We start from the raw sequence: 20,412 nt of genomic DNA on the forward strand, positions 1-20,412 counted from the left end.
TAAATTTGAATTAAATTAACATAACTTTTGACAAACTAAAAACATCAATATGCAATTATCACTATTAATACATATAATTTAATACAGTTAAGTTTGAATTAAATTAACATAATAGTGTGATTAAGAAACAGTAGAATTGTCTCCCAAATATAACAAGCAGCTTTGTCCCAACTAAATGTGGTCGGCTACATGGATTCTTGCCTTCCCATCAACTCTGTTTGCGGCCATAGTAGATACAAGGCCTAATCTATGTATATCCTTTCTCACCACTTCTCTTAAGTTTATCTTAGGTCTGCCACTAGCTTTTCTAATTCCTTTAGGCTGCGTTTGTTTGCTGGAATAAAGGTGGGGTGGGAAAATTCTTGAAAGAATTGTAGATTTTTTACTTTTCCCTTAAATCCCAAAATAGTGGACTGTTTGGTTGCTTGGGATGGGAAAGTGAGAGATTCAAGGAAACTTGTCTGGTGATGTGGCAACCCAACTTTCCCACCTCAAGCCATTTTAAAACCCCACATATTTGGTGGGACTTTGTGGGAAAGTTGGGAAAAGTAAAAAAATGGGACCCACCACTATCACTTTTTCACAAAATCCTTTCCTTTCCTTTCCTTCTCCCTCACCCCACTACACATGGGACCCATGTTTTTTTCCCCACCCCTTTTTCCCACCCCACCTTTGCAAACAAATGCAGCCTTAATCTAGAGTAAATCACTTCCCTGTACAAGGGCATTTATAGGCCTCCGTTGAATGCCACCTTAGACGACTATTTTGTAGCTTATCACTTATCAAAGCTATTCACAAACCAGCTCTCATATGATCATTCCTTATCTTATCATTCCTAGTTTTGCCATTAATCCATCTTAGCATCCTCATTTATGCTACACTGAGTTTATATATATGATGTTTCTTAACGGCCCGACACTTTACACCGTACACGCAACAGTTTTATAGAAATTTCCTTAGAGCTTTAAAGGGATGATCACACATGACTCCAGACGCATCTTTCCACTTCATCCAAACTTGTTTTAATTCTTTGGGAAACATCATCCTTTATATTACCTTATTTATTTATGATTGAGCCAAGGGACCTTAAATAGTCACTTTGAGGTATCTCCTCATCAAGTTTCACCAGCTCATCATCTGCCTGATCATGACCAAAGTTACAAACTAGGTATTCCGTCTTAATTCTACATTTCTACTTAGTTTAGAACCTTTTGATTCCAAAGTTGTTCTCAATGATTTGAACCTTTAGAATTGTCTCCCAAATATCAAATACAAGTGTACTCTTGGGTAGTAAAACAGTTCCATTTTCCAAAATGTACTTGGATAGTTGAGGGGGAAAAAAGTACCATTCTTAAAATTACAATTGAAAATTAGAAAACATGTGCATTTGCATGTACATCTGTACAAAGTTGTTCTCAATGATTCGAACCTTTAGAATTGCCTCCCAAATATCAAATACAAGTGTACTCTTGGGCATGGTGGGAGATCTCGCTCTCGAGCGAGATCTCGCCACTCCAAAATAGAGAGACCTCGACCGAGATGGGGAGATCTCGGTCGAGATCTACCAAAATTTTGGCGTAATCTCGGTGACCCATCTCGGTGGGTTTTAGGACCCCGGCTGGGCTGAAATTTGGTATTTAGTCTATTTAAGACCTTTTGAACACATTGGTGGCCTTAGAATTGTGAGAAAATAACCCTAACTACGTCTTCTAAGTCAACCCTATGTGTAAAACCGAAATGTAGAGATATCAAGTAATTCACGTTATTAACTATAAAGTATTAAATACATTACACATCAAACTATCAAAGAACTTAAGTGGCTTCAAAATTTTACAACCATAAGAAGTTTTAGACTTTTAGTAAGTCATAAATCATAATTCATAAGTTCACAATCACAATCATAGGTGTATGTGAGTAATAAGATTACAAGACTACAAGACAACAAGAGTATCACTCAGCATTCTGCATCAACTGATTCTGAACGGTGACCACATATGACTCCCAAGTCAACTCATCACTATAGTATGTCACATATAGGTTTAAATGTCACATTAAATTGGTTTCCATGAAAGTTAGATCAAAGCTTGTGGATCAACATATATTTACACTAAACTCATTCACCCATTGTAGAATATTTTATTTGAAAAAAATTCAAATTTGGGGGAAAATCTTACCTTTGTTGTAGATCTAGTTGAAATAGGCCTTGAATGATGATAATTTGACGTTGTAGATGTTTTAAAGATGTTTAGAAATTGAATCCCCAACAAATTTTGACAAAAAATCAAGTTTCTGGCAATTTTTTATGGTTGCAGCGAGAGAGAGGCGAGATTTCGGTGAGATATGGCGAGATATGGCGAGATGTGGCGAGATCTCCCATTTCGCAGATCTCGCCTCTCCTCTCGTCTCGCTATGTAAAATAACGAGATATCTCGCGAGATCTCCCACCATGCTCTTGGGTAGTAAAACAGTTCCATTTTCCAAAATGTACTTGGATATTTGAGGGGGGGGGGGGGGAGTACCATTCTTAAAATTACAATTGAAAATTAGAAAACATGTGCATTTGCATGCACATCTTTACTAGTGTAGCACATCATGGCTACTTTTTTCATTACCTAAAATATCCTCATATAATTATTAGAATTCCATATATACCCATTGACTGATTGAAAACATCAGTATGCAGCTATCACTATTAATCCAGCTTAATTTTGAATTAATAGGTTAATTAATAAACCATAGAATTGTCTCCTAAATATCAAATACAAACGTACACTTGGGTAGAATAACAAGCTCATATTCCAAAGTGCAACTGGAATTTTTTAAAACAAAAACAATTTAAAATTATAAATTGCTTGCATTTTCACATACTAATTTTAAAATTTTAAGCATGAACTGAAGACTCATGACTACTTTTTCATGACTTAAAATATTCTCAAATTATTATTATTATTCCATATGTACCCTTTGACAAACTAAAAACATCAATGTGCTGGTAATTAATAAACAGTATAATAGCCACCTAAGTATAAAATATATATCTACACTAGGGTAGAATAACAAGTTCAATTCCAAAATGTAACTAGATATTTAAAAAAATAAACGCATACTTTATATATATAGTAAAAACGAAAGAACTACAGAATCATAAGCTAGAGCACCAAAATGGGGGGGGGGGGGTCCCAAAACCCAAAAAGTTGGAAGACAATGTAAAAAATGAAGGAACTACAGATTCATAAGGTAGAGCACCAAATGGTAACACAACCTTCCCGGCCCCCAACCTCCCCCCAGGTCCCAAAACCCAAAAAAGTTAGAAAATGTAAAAAAAAGAAGGAACTACAGATTCATAAGGTAGAGCACCAAACCATAACACTACCACCCCAAACCCCCCCCCCCCCCACATAAAATAAAAACCCAAAAAAGTTAGAAGACACACACACACACGCTCTCTTGAAGGAACATTAATGAGGCTACAAATGCGGAAATACCCAATGTACACATTTCCCTCACAATAGATTGGTGATCTCATTCACCACATGAAAGGTTATATTGTGCACATAATTCTTGCTTTTATGATGCGTGGAATGTACCAGCAGGACCTGCATAGCCAGAATTCAACCAATTAATAACCAATGGTGGAATCGCTTCAAAATCAAATAGGGCCATTCTTGATCCCAAGGAGACTTCCAAAATGCCTTAGTATCAGCTTGTGATTCAATGAAAAAAGCCAATACAGTAGAATACCCTTGTGGAATGCCACTTTTATGGTCTTAAAAACTGCTTCTAGGCTATTATCTACTGATTCAGGGATTCCCATCCTAAGAGCTAGCTTTAAAGTTTTCCCTGTTCTGAAACTGAGAATATGGATAATAATTCAATCTGTCCAGTGTCCTAAAGCAATAATCAATAGAAACACCATGAAATGCATGGAGAATGATTAGCTAATCTCACTGATATGTCATACCACTTGCTCCAGTGATATATTTATGTTCCTCTCATTTAGTACTGATGATGACTGTGAAGGACGAACCAACTTTTCTCTTTTATCAAGAGGAACTGAAGCACAACCGTCAGATCTTGATAACAGCTATCTATTTCCATTTCAACATAATTCTGATATTTTATTTGTCAAGTGTGGATGTTCATGGGGTAAAGGCTGAAACTCCAATTGCAGGGGCTTCGTTTGGTTGCAAGAGAAATTTAAGGGAAGCGAAGTGAAAATTCTTTAAACTAAAATGAACTTTTGTAACCATTACCCCATGTGATTGTGTAAGTTACTAGGCTTTCATACCTTATTTAGTAATTATACATTTTACAGGTAATTTTGTTTACTTGTTAAAATCAAAAGGAATTGGATGCAAAATAAAGTGAAATTTCATTAATATAGAATGCTTTAGAGTCAGTCATATAATCACAAGGGGTCATTATTAAAAATCTCATTTTTAAGTAAGAAAATATCGCCTCTTTTCCTTTTAATTCCCCTGCAACCAAATGAAGCCTAGTTTGGGTATCTCTGCGTAAGAGATTTCATTATTTGAAGTGTGTATTAATTTAGGGAGGAAATCTGGTTAGCATGCTGACAGCGCATAAACATATAATTGTCTTGTCCCCATGTAAATGTCGGTCCAAGGACTTTTTTTATGCAGTTGTGTTTGAGCGTGGATCACACAATAGGCACATGATCGTGTGGCATTCTCTTCCCCCATTGTTTATTACAGATAACTGTTTTGGCTTGCATTCTTTCTTGTGGTGAAACCATTTAGCTTGCATTGAGAAGTGAAGAAGTGTGCTGGCTGCACCACATAACAACCCCACCCCAAATTTCAACATATCATGGCTGACTGAAGTTTCATGATTCTGATATGCTGAGTCTGTTCCCTGATGCAGGTGTACATTTGGCTTGAACAGATTCTTTATAGTCCGAGATACACAGTAAGATTGTACAAAATGTAAATAGTTACTCCTAATTAGTTTGACATATACAACCAAGTCTTGTAATTATGATGATTCAATTGGTTTGTATGTAAAATAGTCATATTCTTTGAAAGCCACAGTTATGATGTTTGCATCTCCAGTTGTAATAAAATCATCTAAAGCTGGATGCTCGGCCTGGTGAAACTCTGTTATGTTAAATGTGTGATTACTGATTAGAAACAGTGAGAGTGAATTTTCTGGCATCAGTTTCTTTTGTTTCAAGTGGAAAAACCATTATTGGGTATCTTTCTCAGAATATGGTCCACCTCAGTGTACATGATCCCAAAATAACATCAACAACATGCATCAGTTACTAATGAAAGCGAAACTTATAATTTCAAGAAATAAGGTAGCATGTGATGGAATTAAATGGACCAGACAGGATGGTTTGTTTCCAGTTACCTAATTAATCACTTTCTTCAGAACTGATTGGTGCTTTTTGTAGTCTGTCTTGGTAAGTCCATGTATTAAAGAGGGTTGGATGGATTTTGAACACAATTTTTACCAGATTGGTGTGATGGATTGAATTGGTCTTGGTCATCAAGATGGTGATGTAGTCTTCCCTTATGACCTGCTCTTACCGGAAACTCATTACCTTCTCCCATTGGTCACCTGAAAGGTAACTGAAATTATATACAATCTTGTTAGGTTCTAATGACAAAATTTCCTCTTTAGTTTAGACCTAATCTCACTGTATTCCCTTTATATCTGTAGCAATTCTTTGAAAGCTCCCATGATAAGCTAGAAATAATGCCAATGCCAATGGCAAGTGGCAAAGAAAAGTGGGGAGGAACTTTTCTAGCTAGAGAATTTCTTTTCTTTGGACTCTTGACTGTTGTCTCGTATGATGTTTTCTTGTTATATTAGATCTTTGCCTCTCTTTCTGGGTTTGCTATCTTTTCACGTCTCTTTTTTCAACTTGATTTAGAATATATGAATTTTAATTGATTAGTAGTTTTTTTAAGTGGTGACTAGGGGGTGTGGGGGTGTTCAACAAATAATGCATCCATGATTTAGATGTTGACCTAAAACAAACAAACAAATGTACTCCTTGTTATTGCACGTTGTGTGTGGGCTTTCCATTATTTAATCCTCCAATCAGAATCTGGCAGTTTTTATCTGGTGGACCTCACTTGGTTGAAAGGTTGGTGGGAACCCCATCTTGGTGCCCAGATTTCTTCCAGTTAGAAAAAAAATTTGAACTCAAAAGGGATGATATTGGTGCGTCTTGGGTTCTTTAATTCAGCTCTTCTCGTCTCTGATTTTGTATGTCTCAAGTTCATCATATGACAGAGGTTAAGCAAATATGTTAATCCAGTGGTTAGTTGTCGACTTTACTTATGAGCATTATAATTTAATTCCAGTTTAAAGTTGATTATCGGTCACTGGATCATCATATTTGTTGGAAGAGCTTGATCATGGGTTCTGTTGCTCTTTTTCTCTTTGGGGATTGTGAGGATTGCCACATGAGAATGACGTTGTAGAGGGAGTTTTGATGCCAAACAGAAGATGTGAGGTCATAGGAAGACTAGTAGTTTTCTCTAGGCATCAAGGTGGTCAAGAAGATATCCCATCGACAAGAAAGAACAAACACATTAATGAAAAAGCACCTCTTGGTGGGGGAGTGGGGGGATGGAAGGTAGTTCAATCCTTTGTCTTCAATCAAAAGAATACTCTGGGCATTTTCTTTTATTTGATTGGTAGACCCTAGAGAAAAAGAGACAGAGGGGGAGAGAGAGAGAGAACTATAAATGATAAGGTGGTGGTCCTTACCAAAAACAGAGAGAGGATCATCAAATTGGGTTGAGAACTGTCCAGTTCAGATTGGAATTGGCAATCATTAATCCTGGTTCATGACGATTCATTTACAGTCGATTCTTAGATAAAAGCACTTGAATCAATGGAATATTCAGAGATAAAGGGAAGATTTTGTAGGGAGATGGAAATGAAAGGTCTGCATGCAGCAGAGAAACATGAAATAGGAAGGGCATGTTTGACAATTTCAGGGTTTGAATAATTGAGAGAGTATGGGTAGGTCATGAGTTGGCTTGTTAGAAATCCTTTCATAGACAGAGATCAAACACAAAAAGAAAAATACCAATTGGATTGCTTTGCCGTGTATCCTTTCTTAGTCAGCCTTCCTGGCATCTTGGATTATCTGAATTTGTCTCCGTCTCACATTAAACCCTACCTCTTCCTCAAAACAGAGAATCGGCATGTCTTCTGACCCCACTCCCACCACCCTTGATGTTTCATTGCTTGTTGTACACTTTTCATTGATAGATAGAGATTATCATTCTGACCTGAATTCTTGTACCAAATTTTTAAGATGGATTCATATAGGCATATTTTGATAGATGACTCGAATGACTCAATTCTAGAGATCTATGATGGAAGGAGAGGGTTTGAGCTAATAGATCTACTTGTTTACTTAATTGAAGTCTATATATGTACCTTATGATCGCCTACGAGCTAATTGTGAGATCAGAGAATCACTTTAAGGTTTTGAGCTAATTAGTGCATGAACAAAGTTAAATCTTTGTACGTCTGCTTCATTCATGATTTCTTACTATTTATTTTGACACTTACAATTCACCTCTCTCCCCTCTCATGCTCCCTTCCCTATTATAGGGTCCTTTGCTCACACATTGATGAAGTGCAAGAGAGATTCCTCCCTTGGTAGCTTAGAGAACATCATTTACCTTAAAGAGTATAGTCACCATGCATAAGTGCAAACCCGAGGGAACACCCTCTTCAATAAAGAGTTTTCTTTCTGGATATCTTACAGTGCTCAAAATGAGGTGAAATGACTGCCCAACACCCATAAAATGCAAAGTGTTCATCCATGTCACTTCCACATGCATAGATTCATACTAGCAGACAGGAAGAACTCATCCCCACAAAATATACATATCTTTCAAATGACATCTTGTAATATATATGCAGGGTGGGAAGAGCAAGACACAAGGTTATATGGCTGACAAGCATTTGTATTATACCCTGGCTTGTCTGAAGCTTCCCTATCTCCTTTAATTAATGAATGGCCTTCATTAACCACATCATCTCATGCCGCCAAGTAATTTGCCCATCCCTGATGAGTCCAGTTCTTCTTGATAATGTTATCTTCAAGCCACGTCATCATACATTCAAGAGAGTCTATTTTGTCAATGCTTAAAGGTGGGTCTCCTTCCTGAATGTGCGATAAAAAGGCGTAACTCACGATTCATCCCCGATCCCCTACCCTACGTTGTTATACGGTATCATGGAAAGATTCGTTTCAACTCAATACTAGACATATATTCCAATTGAGCTCCAGTACCATTGATAGCTGCAATTCCAACTTCCTAAATAAAGTTTACTTCTCTTAAAGTCTTTAAAGGACCCATATCTCTCTCTCTCTATAGTCCTCACTGCACACCCGCACGGCCACTTCCTTTATAGCTTCTCAACTTATTATTATTCATACCCATAAACAGGAAACCAGAAAGAGAAAAAGGAAGAGGCCATCATGGACACCCAAGTCCCAAAAAAAAAGAGAAGATTGCAGACAAGGAAGGAGAAGAAAGATCACAGAAGTCTCCCACCTCAACATCTCCACCTTCTGCTTCCTCTTCTCCTTCTCATGAATTCTCTTTCACAATCTCTCTCCATCCTTCATCATCATCAACAGAGAAGATGAAATCTCAGCCACCACCATCATCATTTGCTATTGACCTTTCTCCCGCGGACGACATTTTCTTCCATGGACATCTCCTCCCTCTCCATCTTCTCTCCCATCTTCCAGTCTCCCCTCGATCTTCCACCAATTCCTTCGACAGTTTCAATCTTCCCCCCAAAGATATATTAGAAGATTCAAAACCCAGCAGTAACACCACCAGCAGCAGTAGCATCAGCAGCAGCAGCACCACTAGTAGCTCTGGTGGGACTAAAGGAAGAACCAAGCTGAAGCTTTTGAAGTCTCTCTCTTTATTTGGACTCACTAAATGGCAAAAAGGGTCTGAATTCAATGAGAGAGATGATGATGATGATGATGATGACGAAGAGAAGAAAAAGAAGCAGAGGAAGATAAGATTTGACGTGGGTAACATTCTAAAGAGGTATGTAAGGATGGTTCGGCCACTCCTGATCTTTGGTAATGGAAGAAAAGAGAATGACAATCAGTTCCTTAGGAAGAATCATTCTTTTTCTGGGAATTTAAGTAACTGGAAAGGTCACTATAAGCAAGAAAACAGGGGAAGAAGAAGCAGAGGAGGATTATTCTCAGCTCCAGCTTCTATGAGGACTTCTCCTTCAAACAGTGGACTTCTCATAGCAACTGAGGCTCTCCCTTCACATAATACAAGTGATAGCACCATGGAAGAGCTTCAAAGTGCAATCCAAGCTGCAATTGCTCACTGCAAGAATTCCATTTCCATGAAAGAAGAGAAGCTCCAATGCTGATGTTAATGGATTCCGATTAATTAAGATTTCTTAGTCTCTTTGTTCTCTAAAAAAATTGTTGTATCCCTTTTAAAATTTTATCTTCGTGTGTTTTCCCCATTTCATCTCTGTATAATAGTATAGGAGATTAATTAAGATGTAAGAAAGTAGAGAACAGATATATGGTTCTGCAGGTTTCTGATCGTTAATGTTTTTGTTTATTATTATAGTCATGCGACACTGAGACCATTAATTTCGGGTTTTGGGTAGCGTTTGAAATTTTAAAACTTGTTGGGTCTTCCAAGAAACATCTTATCTTCCCAATGAATGCGTTTTCTAGATTTTTTCACTCAGTTCTTGACCAAACAGTCTCAAATTTGAGGAACTGTACTGTTTGTGCTCCATCTACTTCCCTCTGCTTCCCGTAAGGAGATCTATCAAAGTCCAATCTCTTATATTCTTTTTTCATTTTTTCATATTTCCTACAAATCTAAGGTGAAAAGGGTGGACGTTTAGTGAATGAAATCATATAGTTTGCTGCAATTTTGTTCTTAAATTCATGAAAATGGTTGAATAACAACGGAAAATTCCTTCTTTCTTTTAATAATAAAATAAGAAGAATACTTAATTGGTGACTGTCAATAATAATGCATGACAACCATATACTGATTAAACTGGTTTGAAACAATATTTTATTTAGATTGCTTAAAATAATTGTGGAAACATTTATGAGTTAATTAATTTTGCAGCCACTGTTGTTTTTCTAATGCATACATTAGAGATGGGTTCGGAGCTTCCTCGAGATTATGAGACAGTTGCAGAAGCACGTAGATGCTGGTAAAGTCATAAAGGAGAATCAGATATAAAGACAAGATCAACTATTGCATGAACATGTTGGGCCCTATTCACGCAGCATGGAAGAAATTGATGAAACATGAGAAACACCATAAAAACTGTTCATGCTTATACTCATAGTGCCCATATTTAGAAGTGATACAGGGTTGAGTTATTCCTGGGAATTGACTCAACCCAATCTTGAAGTCCCCAGCTTAGAAGGGATAAAAGAAGGGAGTTGTAAGTTGTTAACTCCTGAAAGAGAACTGGCAGGTGATAGTTTCACAAGGAGAAAGATAAGAGTTACTAGGATTCCATATTTGTTTGTGGGGTCATTATTTGGTGGTTTTTTAGCATTGGTGATTCATTGAGGAAGCAGGAAGTACCAAGGTACAACACCTCCTATAATAGTAAATGTGAAATGACTGAGAAGCATAGAGGAGTGCACAAACATGTAAGGTTGTCAAATTTTGGATTTAAATCCTCCCTAGTTTCTCACCCACAGAGAGCAGTGTAGAAGGAACAAGATCCAACTCTGCAATAATTTCATTTGATTTAGTGTGTGTTTTATTCTTTGGGCTTGGTATCATTGGATGATGCCTTTTTATGTCAAACTCTCAACCCCAGTTTCCATTAACAGTAAGTGATGCAAGAACTGTAGAGGGAATTGATCCCTCAAATTTCAGCCTCTGTCAAACAAGTAGAAATGGGTCTGGTATCATTTGCAGTAACTAATTCAAAGCTGGAAACTTCCTTAATGGCTTGATCATGAGTTAGCATAATATTATATGGACCTGATTTAGTCCAAGTGAAATTGAACCAACTGATCCATTTACATGTTTTCAAATGTGTTAGAATGAACACTAAGAAATTCCGAACAAAAACAGCCCTTGATGGAAGCAACACAAAGGTTTATTGTAGTTTATATGTCACGACCAACGCTACATGCTGCATCCACCGGCAAAGGAGAAAACTTTTATTCCATAGGAAGAAGATTAGTATTACCAAAATCTCTCACTCAAAACCCTAGGCTAAAAACCCCCCAAATCTTACATTAAAAATCCATAAGAGAACGTCCATCAATGCAAGATCAATCTCCAAAATCGAGTATAAGAATTTAGGTCATACATAACAAATTGAGATGCTAGAAAGAGAGTATGCTATAATATCTACTCCCAATTGATGAAATCTTCAAATAAAGTGATGGAAGGGGTGGGCCAAGTCCAGTACAGAAGGAGAAGAGTATAGGGTTGGGCTGGGCTGGGTTGATGGGCCCCCAATCCAAAGGTGCAGCCCATGTAGTATAATTGGTATGCATGGTAAATTTATTCTAGACCCAGGCCCAGTGCAAGTCCATAATGGGTTTGGAGTAAAGATGTAAATGGATTCGAATTTGGTCGGACCACTTCCAAGTCCATCAATTTTTTTTCTTCCTTTTTATAGATAAACCACTTGCAAACTTCAAAGCTACTTAATCTGATCTCATGTACTACTACTAGTTGATTAGGGCATTTTCATCTCTAAAATTACATTGACATGTTTCGTATCATTTTTTTTGGTAGAAGAGATGTTTCATATCTCATTCTTATTTCTTAAGGGGATTCTGTGTGTCTTTGGATTAGGAGCTGACTCCTCCCAGAATCACCTCTACAAATGTTCTTGGCCTCTTGGGTTTGTCACAGAGCTTAAAAACTGTAATTTCTAAACCTCCTAAAACCCAAATGAAGGAAGGAAACACCCTCAAAAAATCAGAATGTCTTTCACCCATGGTAAGGTAAGACCCTTGTCCTCTTTCTTCAAGACAAGAAGATCTGCTTCCATTTAAAAAGATCCACCTTCTCTCTCCTTCTCTCTCCTCTTCAAAAGAAAACAAAGAGTACCATTAGTCAATTGATCATTGAGTCAGGTTTCTTTTTGACAGGTAAGTCTGCAACGACAAGTGGATGATCATGTGATTGGTTGCATTATATTCAAATTTTGAGTCAGGTTTCTCAAAGTAATTTGGCATATGAAATAGGGTGTAAATGGATAATCGAAATCGGGGTTTGAATTCGCATTTGCATTTGCTTAGAGGTATTCTAATCCCTCTAATTACAAACAGAATGCGGATATGGTATACATTTTTTCTACCAATTATTATCTGTTCGATAAAATAATCCGATTAAGTTACTTATATGGATTTAACTTAATCAGATTATTTTTCTTATTTTTGTAATTTTCTTACTTGAGATATGTGATTGTTTTTCAAGATTTTTTAATAAAATAACTACCAAAGTTATTAAATTCTTAAATTTCAAACTTAGCCCTCACAAATAAAATGGTAGAGATATTAAAAAGTAGTAGAAAACTCGTATTCAATCTATATTCATAGCCACTTAAAAAATTTACTTAAGGAAATAACTATCCGACAATTATTGGAAAATAAAATGATGTGAATATGGTACTACCATTATACGATCCGAATCGAATCCTTTTACACCCGCTATATGAAAGTACCTCAAGGTCTCAAATTAGCTGATTTTTGTGATTATACTTAACTAAATCAATTGGTATATTCTACCCCTCAAAAAAAAAATCAATTGGTATATGATACTAGGAAGAAAAAAAATTGAAGAAAAAATCCTTCCCTACTAAAATGTGGAGTGTCTACCTTTCAAAGGAGCCATCAACCCAAGAAAGTACAATATCAGAGCCCTCTGGCCTGATATAACTTTCAGGATTCCTCACGAAAATGCCAAAACCATTGCTTTCAGGTGCATGAATGCTGAATCCTTTCATGGAAGGTCTGGATATGTGGCACTCAAATTAGACATGTATAAAACCTACGATAGGGTCGAGTGGAAGGTCTTAGTTAAACTCTCTGAGTTTTTGGGGTTTGATCAAAAATGGTGTTCGTTAGTTGAGTCTTTAATCTCCAATGCATCCTTTTCCATTAAACAGAATGGAAACCCGTACTTTTGGTTCTGTGGAACCCAAGGATTGCATCAAGGATGCCCTCTGAGCCCATACCTTTTTCTCTTTATCATGGAAATCCTCTCTTGGTTGTTAAATGAATACAGAGCCCTCAATCTTTTCAAAGGCATTAAGGTGGCAAGAAGAGCCCTTGAGATTTCCCATCTCTTCTTTGCGGATGATACTTTCCTCTTTTGTAGGGTGGAAAAGGAGGATGCAATTGCACTCAAAGCTGTGTTAGAACTATTTTCTGATATTACGGGCTAAGAAATTAATTTTGAAAAAAGTGGGGCCTTTTTCAGCAGAAATGTTCCCGTTAATGATAAGAATGCGATCTTAACATCTTTGGGCATCAATGAAATGATAAAAGATTCAATCTACCTAGGCTCGCAATTGATACATGGCTGATCAAAATTGAAGAATCTTCAGTTTGTAGCCAACAAAATGAAGAAAAAAATAGCTATTTGGAAGGCGACAAGTCTTTCTTTTGCTAGAAGAGGGGTACTGCTACAATCTGTTTTGCAAGCACAATCCTTATATCATATGCAGTGTTTCAAATTCCCAAGGAATCTGTGCAAAAGAATTGATTCCCTATGCCAAAATTTTTGGCTAGGAGACCCAACAAAGCAGAGGCAACTAAAACTCATCTCCTGGGACCGATGATGTCAATTAAAAGAAAATTGAGGGTTGGGTTTCAAGAAAATGGAAGAAGTTAATAAGACCCTATTACTTAAGCAAGGCTGGAGAATGCTCAAAAACTCAGATGCCTTATGGGTACAGACTTTAAAAGCAAAATACTTTCCAAACACTATACCATTCGACCCCAAAGTACTAAAAAGAAAGGGGTTGTGGGCATGGAATAGCATTTGCGGACTCCTACCCACTCTAGAGAAAATGGTCTGGAGAAAGATAGGAGATGGGAAAAATACATCGTTCTGGTTTGATCCTTGGATAAGAAATTCGGCATTTCGATCCTACTCACCACCGGACACAAAGCTCTAGGAAAGGAAATCAACAGTTGCACAGGCGGCAACCAAACTCAACACTCGAAGCAGGGAGTTACCTATTCCTCAAACTTCTCATTTTTATGCAATTTCCAATATAATTTTTTGTCTAACGAGTCTGATGCTTGGATATCTCTTATTTCAAGCAATGGAGAATTCTCTGTCAAATTGGCAAGGAAAACCCTATCACAAACTAGAGAAATTTCAACATCTTCTAACCTCAAAAGATGGTGGAAATTTTTCTAGAGTTTACCCCTTCACCCGAAATTCAAGACCTTTTTTTGGCGTCTTTTAAACTCGGGGTTACCAGTTAAAGAAATCCTCGCTAAATGGATGCCAATGGATCCAACATGCGAACTCTGTGGAAAAAGTGCTGAAACTTTGTGGCATGTCTTCATTTCTTGTGATTGGGCAAAACGAATCTGGGCAGCTGGTCCCTTAGGTTTAAGAACTGAAAGATGGATTTATTCATCTTTTACAGATCTATGCTGCTCTTTCTTTTTAGACAATGGGATTGATAGAGGAATAAAAAAATGGATGGTGTTTGTCTTTATAATAACCTCTTACTTCATTTGGAAAGAAAGAAATAACAAAAATTTTAACAAAATCAATCCCAACCCCAATAAACTGTTACACAACACTTTAACTTGGATCCATGACTTACAGCTTTCTGTAACTAATGTTGTGAAAACAACAAACAACATGACTCCTATCACAATTGATAAACCATCTACTTGCTTTTGTGAAAACATCTCTAATCTAAATCTTTTATCTTTTATGATTTGTGCAGGGGCATACAATTCAGTACTAAAAAGCACAGGATGGAGTGTTGGACTTTTTTGGAAGGGAGAGCTCCTGTACATTTGTACTGGCAGCTTAGGGAAAGGAAGCATAGTTGAAGCCACACTTGTTGGGATGAAACATGGAATAAATCAAGGAAAGAAAAAGAATATACAACTAGAAGAAATATAGTCCAATGAACAGGAAGTGATAGATCTACTCTCATCATGGAATCACAACAAATGGCCAATAACATAATGTCCCGATTTTGGTAGATAGTATATGTACTATTAAACATCTTAACCCCAAGGCCCCAGGACGCCCAACACTCCCGCAATGGTTTAATCACTTACATCATCAGTAGACTATCCACAAACATTTGCTGTACTAGATATTAACAAACTATGTCTTTGCTACCATAATTAATAAAATCTTTGTTTAGCATCAAAGACAAAAAAAAAAAAAAAAAAAAAAAAAAAAAAAAAACCAGTTAGTTGTAGTTTGTTTTTATAAGAAAATTTCTGGGTTGCCCAGTTCGACCAATGACCCACTTTCATTCATTACAATCAGAGACTCAGCCGCCCTCACAAGAGATATGGGAAAATGACCCCCATGATTACCCTAATTTGGTTGTCTGATGCCTCATTGGCAGCTCACCATGTCATATGCTTCCTCCACAACATTGTTTGATCTTTGTCTGAATCTAACTTTGCTTTCCCTTTACAGTCTAGCTCATATGCCTTCCTGCACCACCATTAATGGTGGGCTTCTCCTCTGTCAAGGATGAATAATGGAATTTATGTAGTTGATGTCATTTTTCACTTTTCTCCTTCTCACGTTGGACGATGGAGAAACTTCAAATCCATTCATTGTATAGGTTTTTTTTCATTCAAGACACTAAAAGCTTACAGAAGAGTTTGTATTTTTATTTTATTTTTTTCAACTGAAGGGTTCAATTCCCAGCAGCAATTAGGCACCAAAAAGCTCATATTAAAGTGTTGACATTCCAAGTAAAATCATGATCAAAAAGATTTAGATCTATCACTAAACAGCAGAGACCATAGAAATTAATCTTCAACTGCAAATTTTTATACATGGGAAACAGCCAAACACTAATCTCTGGAAGGGTGAAAAATGAAAGAAAGTGGTGATGAAAGGAAAGATAAATCAAGGTTAAAACACCTACCTACAAATAAATCTAAATTTCTCAGAAGCTCCCCTAGAATTAGCAGACATATCCCCACCCCACACCCCCAAGGGGGAAAAGAAGAAAGAAAAAAAAAATGGAGAATTAGCAGAAGTATCTCTAGTAGACTTTGCTCTTCATCCACAATGGCATTAAATCCCAAACTCCACATCTCTTGAATTTTTAGTCCTCACTACATCTGCCAACAGCTCCTGCAGCAAGAAACAAAGTTAAGGGTAACCCATCAGAACCGGATCGATATTCCTCTTTCTTTCTAACTGTTTCTAGTTGTTTTCTTCCTCACCTGTTGTGAAGCTTCGCTAACTGGCACCTCCTCTTCGTGGACCACCAGCATTGAACCTTTTCCCTCTGCACCTCTCTCTACATGTCCATCACTCTTATCAGCTTTCTTGGAAAGAACGTGAGATCTCTTCAGACCCAGAAGCCCCTTCCACTTGATGGAACCTTTGGAGGGTGGCCTCTGAGATACACTATCAGAATCATCATCAATAAGGAGTTCATCCCTCAATGTCATCTTCTGCATCTGGTTGGTGCAGTTATCTTTGAAGGGCAAGAACCTTCCCTTGGAGAAGAGCTCATCTGCCGTCATCATGGTATTGTTGCCAACAGAGAATTCAAAGTCTGATGAGGCAGAGGGAGTCTCTCTTGAACTGTGTTCATACTTGATCTTCATCTGTTGTGTATCAAACAAGTCATTTGAGAAGGAGATCCTTGGACTCATGGGAACATAGTGACCTTGGTGCTCTGGGTTGAACATGTCTAGGCATGCCATAGGAAGAAGAAACCCAAGACCTATCACCACCACTGATGCTTCTTATATTTACATGTCGAGAAGCGTAGCTGGAGTGTTTATTTAATTTATTACAATAAAAATAGAAATAGCAGCAGTGCTGAATAAATATTTTATTTAATACTTATGATATGTAAAGTCATGTCATGCTATGTGTGGCTTCTCAATGCTGGCCCAGCATCTTAGACTTGTCGCATTTGACTCTGGCTGCAAGTGCAACGGTGCAGCTGCTCAACACTGCCTCAACTGTGTAGCACAAACCTAACTATATTGGGCCTCCATGTATTACATATACATGATTTTCATTTTATTTTCTTGTACCCAAAAGAAAATTTTTCATAAGAATGGAGAGGAGGTTTATGAATACTGTAATACCAAAAAAAAAAAGTTTATGAATACTGGTAATAGTTTCTATAAAACAATGATGAGGGTGGTACCTCAATTCTGGCCTAGTTTTTGTGGTTTTCAATAGAAAATTACTTGACAGCAAAATTGAGATAAGATCACAAGACTACCGGTATTATGTCTGTATGTCAACAAGCTTTCATTACGGATTCAACCATAGCTTTTGATTCTTTTGTTGAAAGGGTAATCATGATGTAATTGTCTTCCAATGGAGCCGTTGAAGTCTTTGAACCAATGGGTGGATGGGCAGTGATTAACATTTATGGAGTGGTATAGATGACAGACAATGTGATACAGAGTAGAGCACAGTAGTGTTAAGGGAAGGGGTTGGGTTATAAGTCTGTGTATGGCAGATCCTACTGCTGGCATGGAAAGCAACAGGAGTCAATTAAGAGGCTGGATGCATGCTCTGGGTTTGTGTACTAGGAAGGAAAGTTTTCCCCTTTTCACCTCTCTCTCTCTCTCTCTCTCTCTCTCTCTCTCTCTTAAAAGATTAACTGTGAAACCCAGAAAGGGCTGAGAACTCTCCTTGGTCCCAAGACCTCCACTAGTGTTGGGGTTCAGAGTATTGGAGACTGTAGAGAGAGAGAGAGAGAGAGAGGGAGAGATGGGTTGGTGACAGAAGAGAAGGGGATTTGGGAAGGATGGAAGACATGCATTGGCATGGTTGACTGAGCTTTGACCTGTAAGTTTATTAGCAGTGAATGAGCTGGCGATGCAGACTGATCAATAGGACCACCTTCCTTCTTGTTTTTGTTTTTCCTTTTTCTCAAACAAGAAAATTAACTAAAGCCCTTTTGTTCTCCCAAGCTCCCTTAATCTTCTATGGCTTTGTATTTGTTTTATGGATGAGAGCACGTGAGCACGTGCAGGGCTTCTTCTTCCCCTCCTCACTTCCTCCGTTTAGGTGGTCATGGTGGGTCAGGAAGCCAGGGGTACTCTTTTAAGGGTCTTTGCTTCTGCAACCCAGTTCCAAGAACGCCAGCAGTGTTCCTTTTCTAAGCAAATTTTTTTCTTTTTCAAAATGATATAAAAAAGAGCCACTATAAGGTTAAAATATTCAAGAATTTATTGGAAAGATAATTAGACGCTAAGTAGCCGAAAGAAAGGAAAAAACAAGAAATTACCTTACAATATTATCCAAACTAAAGACAGCCTTGAGAATCTGAGATGATTCAGACTTCAGAGAGCTTGGCTGTAGGGTGTAGACCAACTGTTTGAATATTTGACTCTTAGAACTTGGACTTTGCGAGTTTCTACTTGTTTCTCTTGGTCTTCAGAACGAAAGCTGCGGATTTAAAGGCAAAAACTTAGGGTCTACTGGGTTAATTAAATTAACTGGAGAACTTAGTTATCTGTGTCACGAGTCTCTCAAAAGAAAATATGGGTTTTTTATTTTCTTAAAAGATGAGAAAGGAAGAGTTTGAGAAACACCCAAAGAAAGTTCCTTGAATTGTATGTAAGACAAACGTTACAAGTATCTGATCGAGTACGTACTGGTAGAATTATGCATTCAACGTGAATAGTCAGTGCAGAGCTCTAAGGCTTCCTCTCCCCGGCCCCTCCCCACACCACACGGTGTACACCTCCGTATCACTCCCCCAGCTGGAACATGGAAATTCTCACTTACTTTTCCTTTTATTTTTGTGGGAAAAGAGCATTAATCAAGCCAGAATTCTGGCCAGTGCACGTAGACAGTAGACAGTAGACTCATGGATATGTAAAATGACCTTTTAGCCCTTATGGGACAGAGATATCTGAACAAATGTTTTCATTGGCCATCAGATATGTATAGAAGAGTCTATAGACCCTAGAGTTCTGGACAGCATTCATTGTCTTTCCTGCATTTTTAAGGGAAAAAAAATCACCATTTGGGTCTTTAGTATTTGCATCCATGCAGGTCAGGGAGAATGCTTATAATGTTCTTTCTCCAGAAGAAAAAAAAAGTAAGAATGCTCATGACCCAGGTGTCCCTTTGTCTTGTTATGAAGCAGGAAGGAACCCACCCAGATCAACCCAGACATTAATCACTACAAAGGAGAAGAGATTGAAAGTTTTGGGTGATTGTTTTTCTTTCTTGAAGCCCTATATGCAGTCCACCATTGACACACTCCAGAACTCACATGGTTTACCCTTTTTCAGTGGAGATCAGGTGTGGTGTGGCCGAATGGGGTTGCAACAAGTGGTGAATTTTTTGGTTACTCTAGAGAAGGATTCCTTTAAAAGGCTGGTCAACAGTGAGTGAAGGCTTGGTCCAAGTGTGTTGTCTTTCTTTTGGTTCCCTGACTCGTTAACAAGACTTCTTTTTTCCCTACTTTTAAATTTGTTAATTTGTCTTAAATGATATTTCTGGGCGGTTAGCTCATGGCTCTTATTCCAATGTTGGATCAGAAGAAACATTAGGTTCTGGGTACTTTCCAATTTATTACCTTAATCAAATCTCCTCTCCTTGTTCCAACACTTTTAAGGAATCTCCTTTGTTCGTTGCTTACAATCAGTACTCATTTGTAATCTGTGTTTTATTCCACCGAATGATCTCTCTTTCTTAAGTTGGTAATTGCACTATTTGCACATGGTGAAGGGTTACTGCTAAGCCTAAATGCATGGACAGCTGACCATGGACTAAATTGAGTGCCTTAAGGTCAAGTATCTTTCCATTCTAAGCTTTGGGGCTCAGTACCACTTATAGGCACCGTACCACCCTCTCATTGATTTCGGATCATTTACACTTCAAAATAGGTTTGTACTCTTCTCATATTTTTTTCACCAGACATTAAAAGAAGAGTTCATTGGAGGTCCCACCGTTAATTCATCTTGTTAGAATTAAGAGATGATTGAGCTTACATGATTTCCCCTAACAAGAATTACACCAATGCTTTTATGATCACAAAAATAAAGAGGCTCACAAGAAAAAATTAGAAAAATAAAAATAATTTAGAAATATGACCCACAATATGTCCCTTGTAAGTTGTAACCCTCAAGTTTGTGGTCATAAAGCATCAAAGAAGCCCTTTGTCCTCCCCGCTGGAGGAGTTGGTCTATACTCGAGA

At 37.6% G+C, this 20,412-nt stretch overlaps 3 protein-coding genes across 3 annotated transcripts in view; 2 read left to right on the top strand and 1 right to left on the bottom strand.

Annotated features, from left to right (window-relative positions):
• The window catches only part of ATG2 (autophagy 2), a 33,613-nt gene extending 27,883 nt beyond the window's left edge, over positions 1-5,730 (top strand). Inside the window, 1 exon segment of the mRNA XM_089152317.1 lies at positions 4,885-5,730. The gene's annotated coding sequence lies outside the window, so the exon portion shown is untranslated.
• A 1,141-nt stretch (positions 5,731-6,871) lies between these two features.
• BKI1 (BRI1 kinase inhibitor 1) lies at positions 6,872-10,003 on the top strand. Its single transcript, XM_089153839.1, has 2 exons — positions 6,872-6,958; positions 8,413-10,003. Exons 1-2 carry the CDS (start codon positions 6,872-6,874, stop codon positions 9,409-9,411), a joined length of 1,086 nt encoding a protein of 361 aa, XP_089009965.1. The 3' UTR covers positions 9,412-10,003.
• Positions 10,004-15,638: 5,635 nt separating this feature from the next.
• On the bottom strand, positions 15,639-16,946 carry LOC149017990 (uncharacterized). The gene is made up of 2 exons (XM_089154294.1): positions 16,451-16,946; positions 15,639-16,358 (listed from the first exon to the last, which is right to left on the bottom strand). The coding sequence occupies exons 1-2, from the start codon at positions 16,937-16,939 to the stop codon at positions 16,299-16,301; spliced, it is 549 nt and encodes a 182-aa protein (XP_089010420.1). The 5' UTR covers positions 16,940-16,946; the 3' UTR covers positions 15,639-16,298.
• Positions 16,947-20,412: the final 3,466 nt, after the last annotated feature.

Source organism: Hakea prostrata, chromosome 4 (genome assembly GCF_041222555.1).
Source record: "Hakea prostrata isolate BN-2017 chromosome 4, UWA_Hpros_2, whole genome shotgun sequence".
NCBI classification, from domain to species: Eukaryota; Viridiplantae; Streptophyta; class Magnoliopsida; order Proteales; family Proteaceae; genus Hakea; species Hakea prostrata.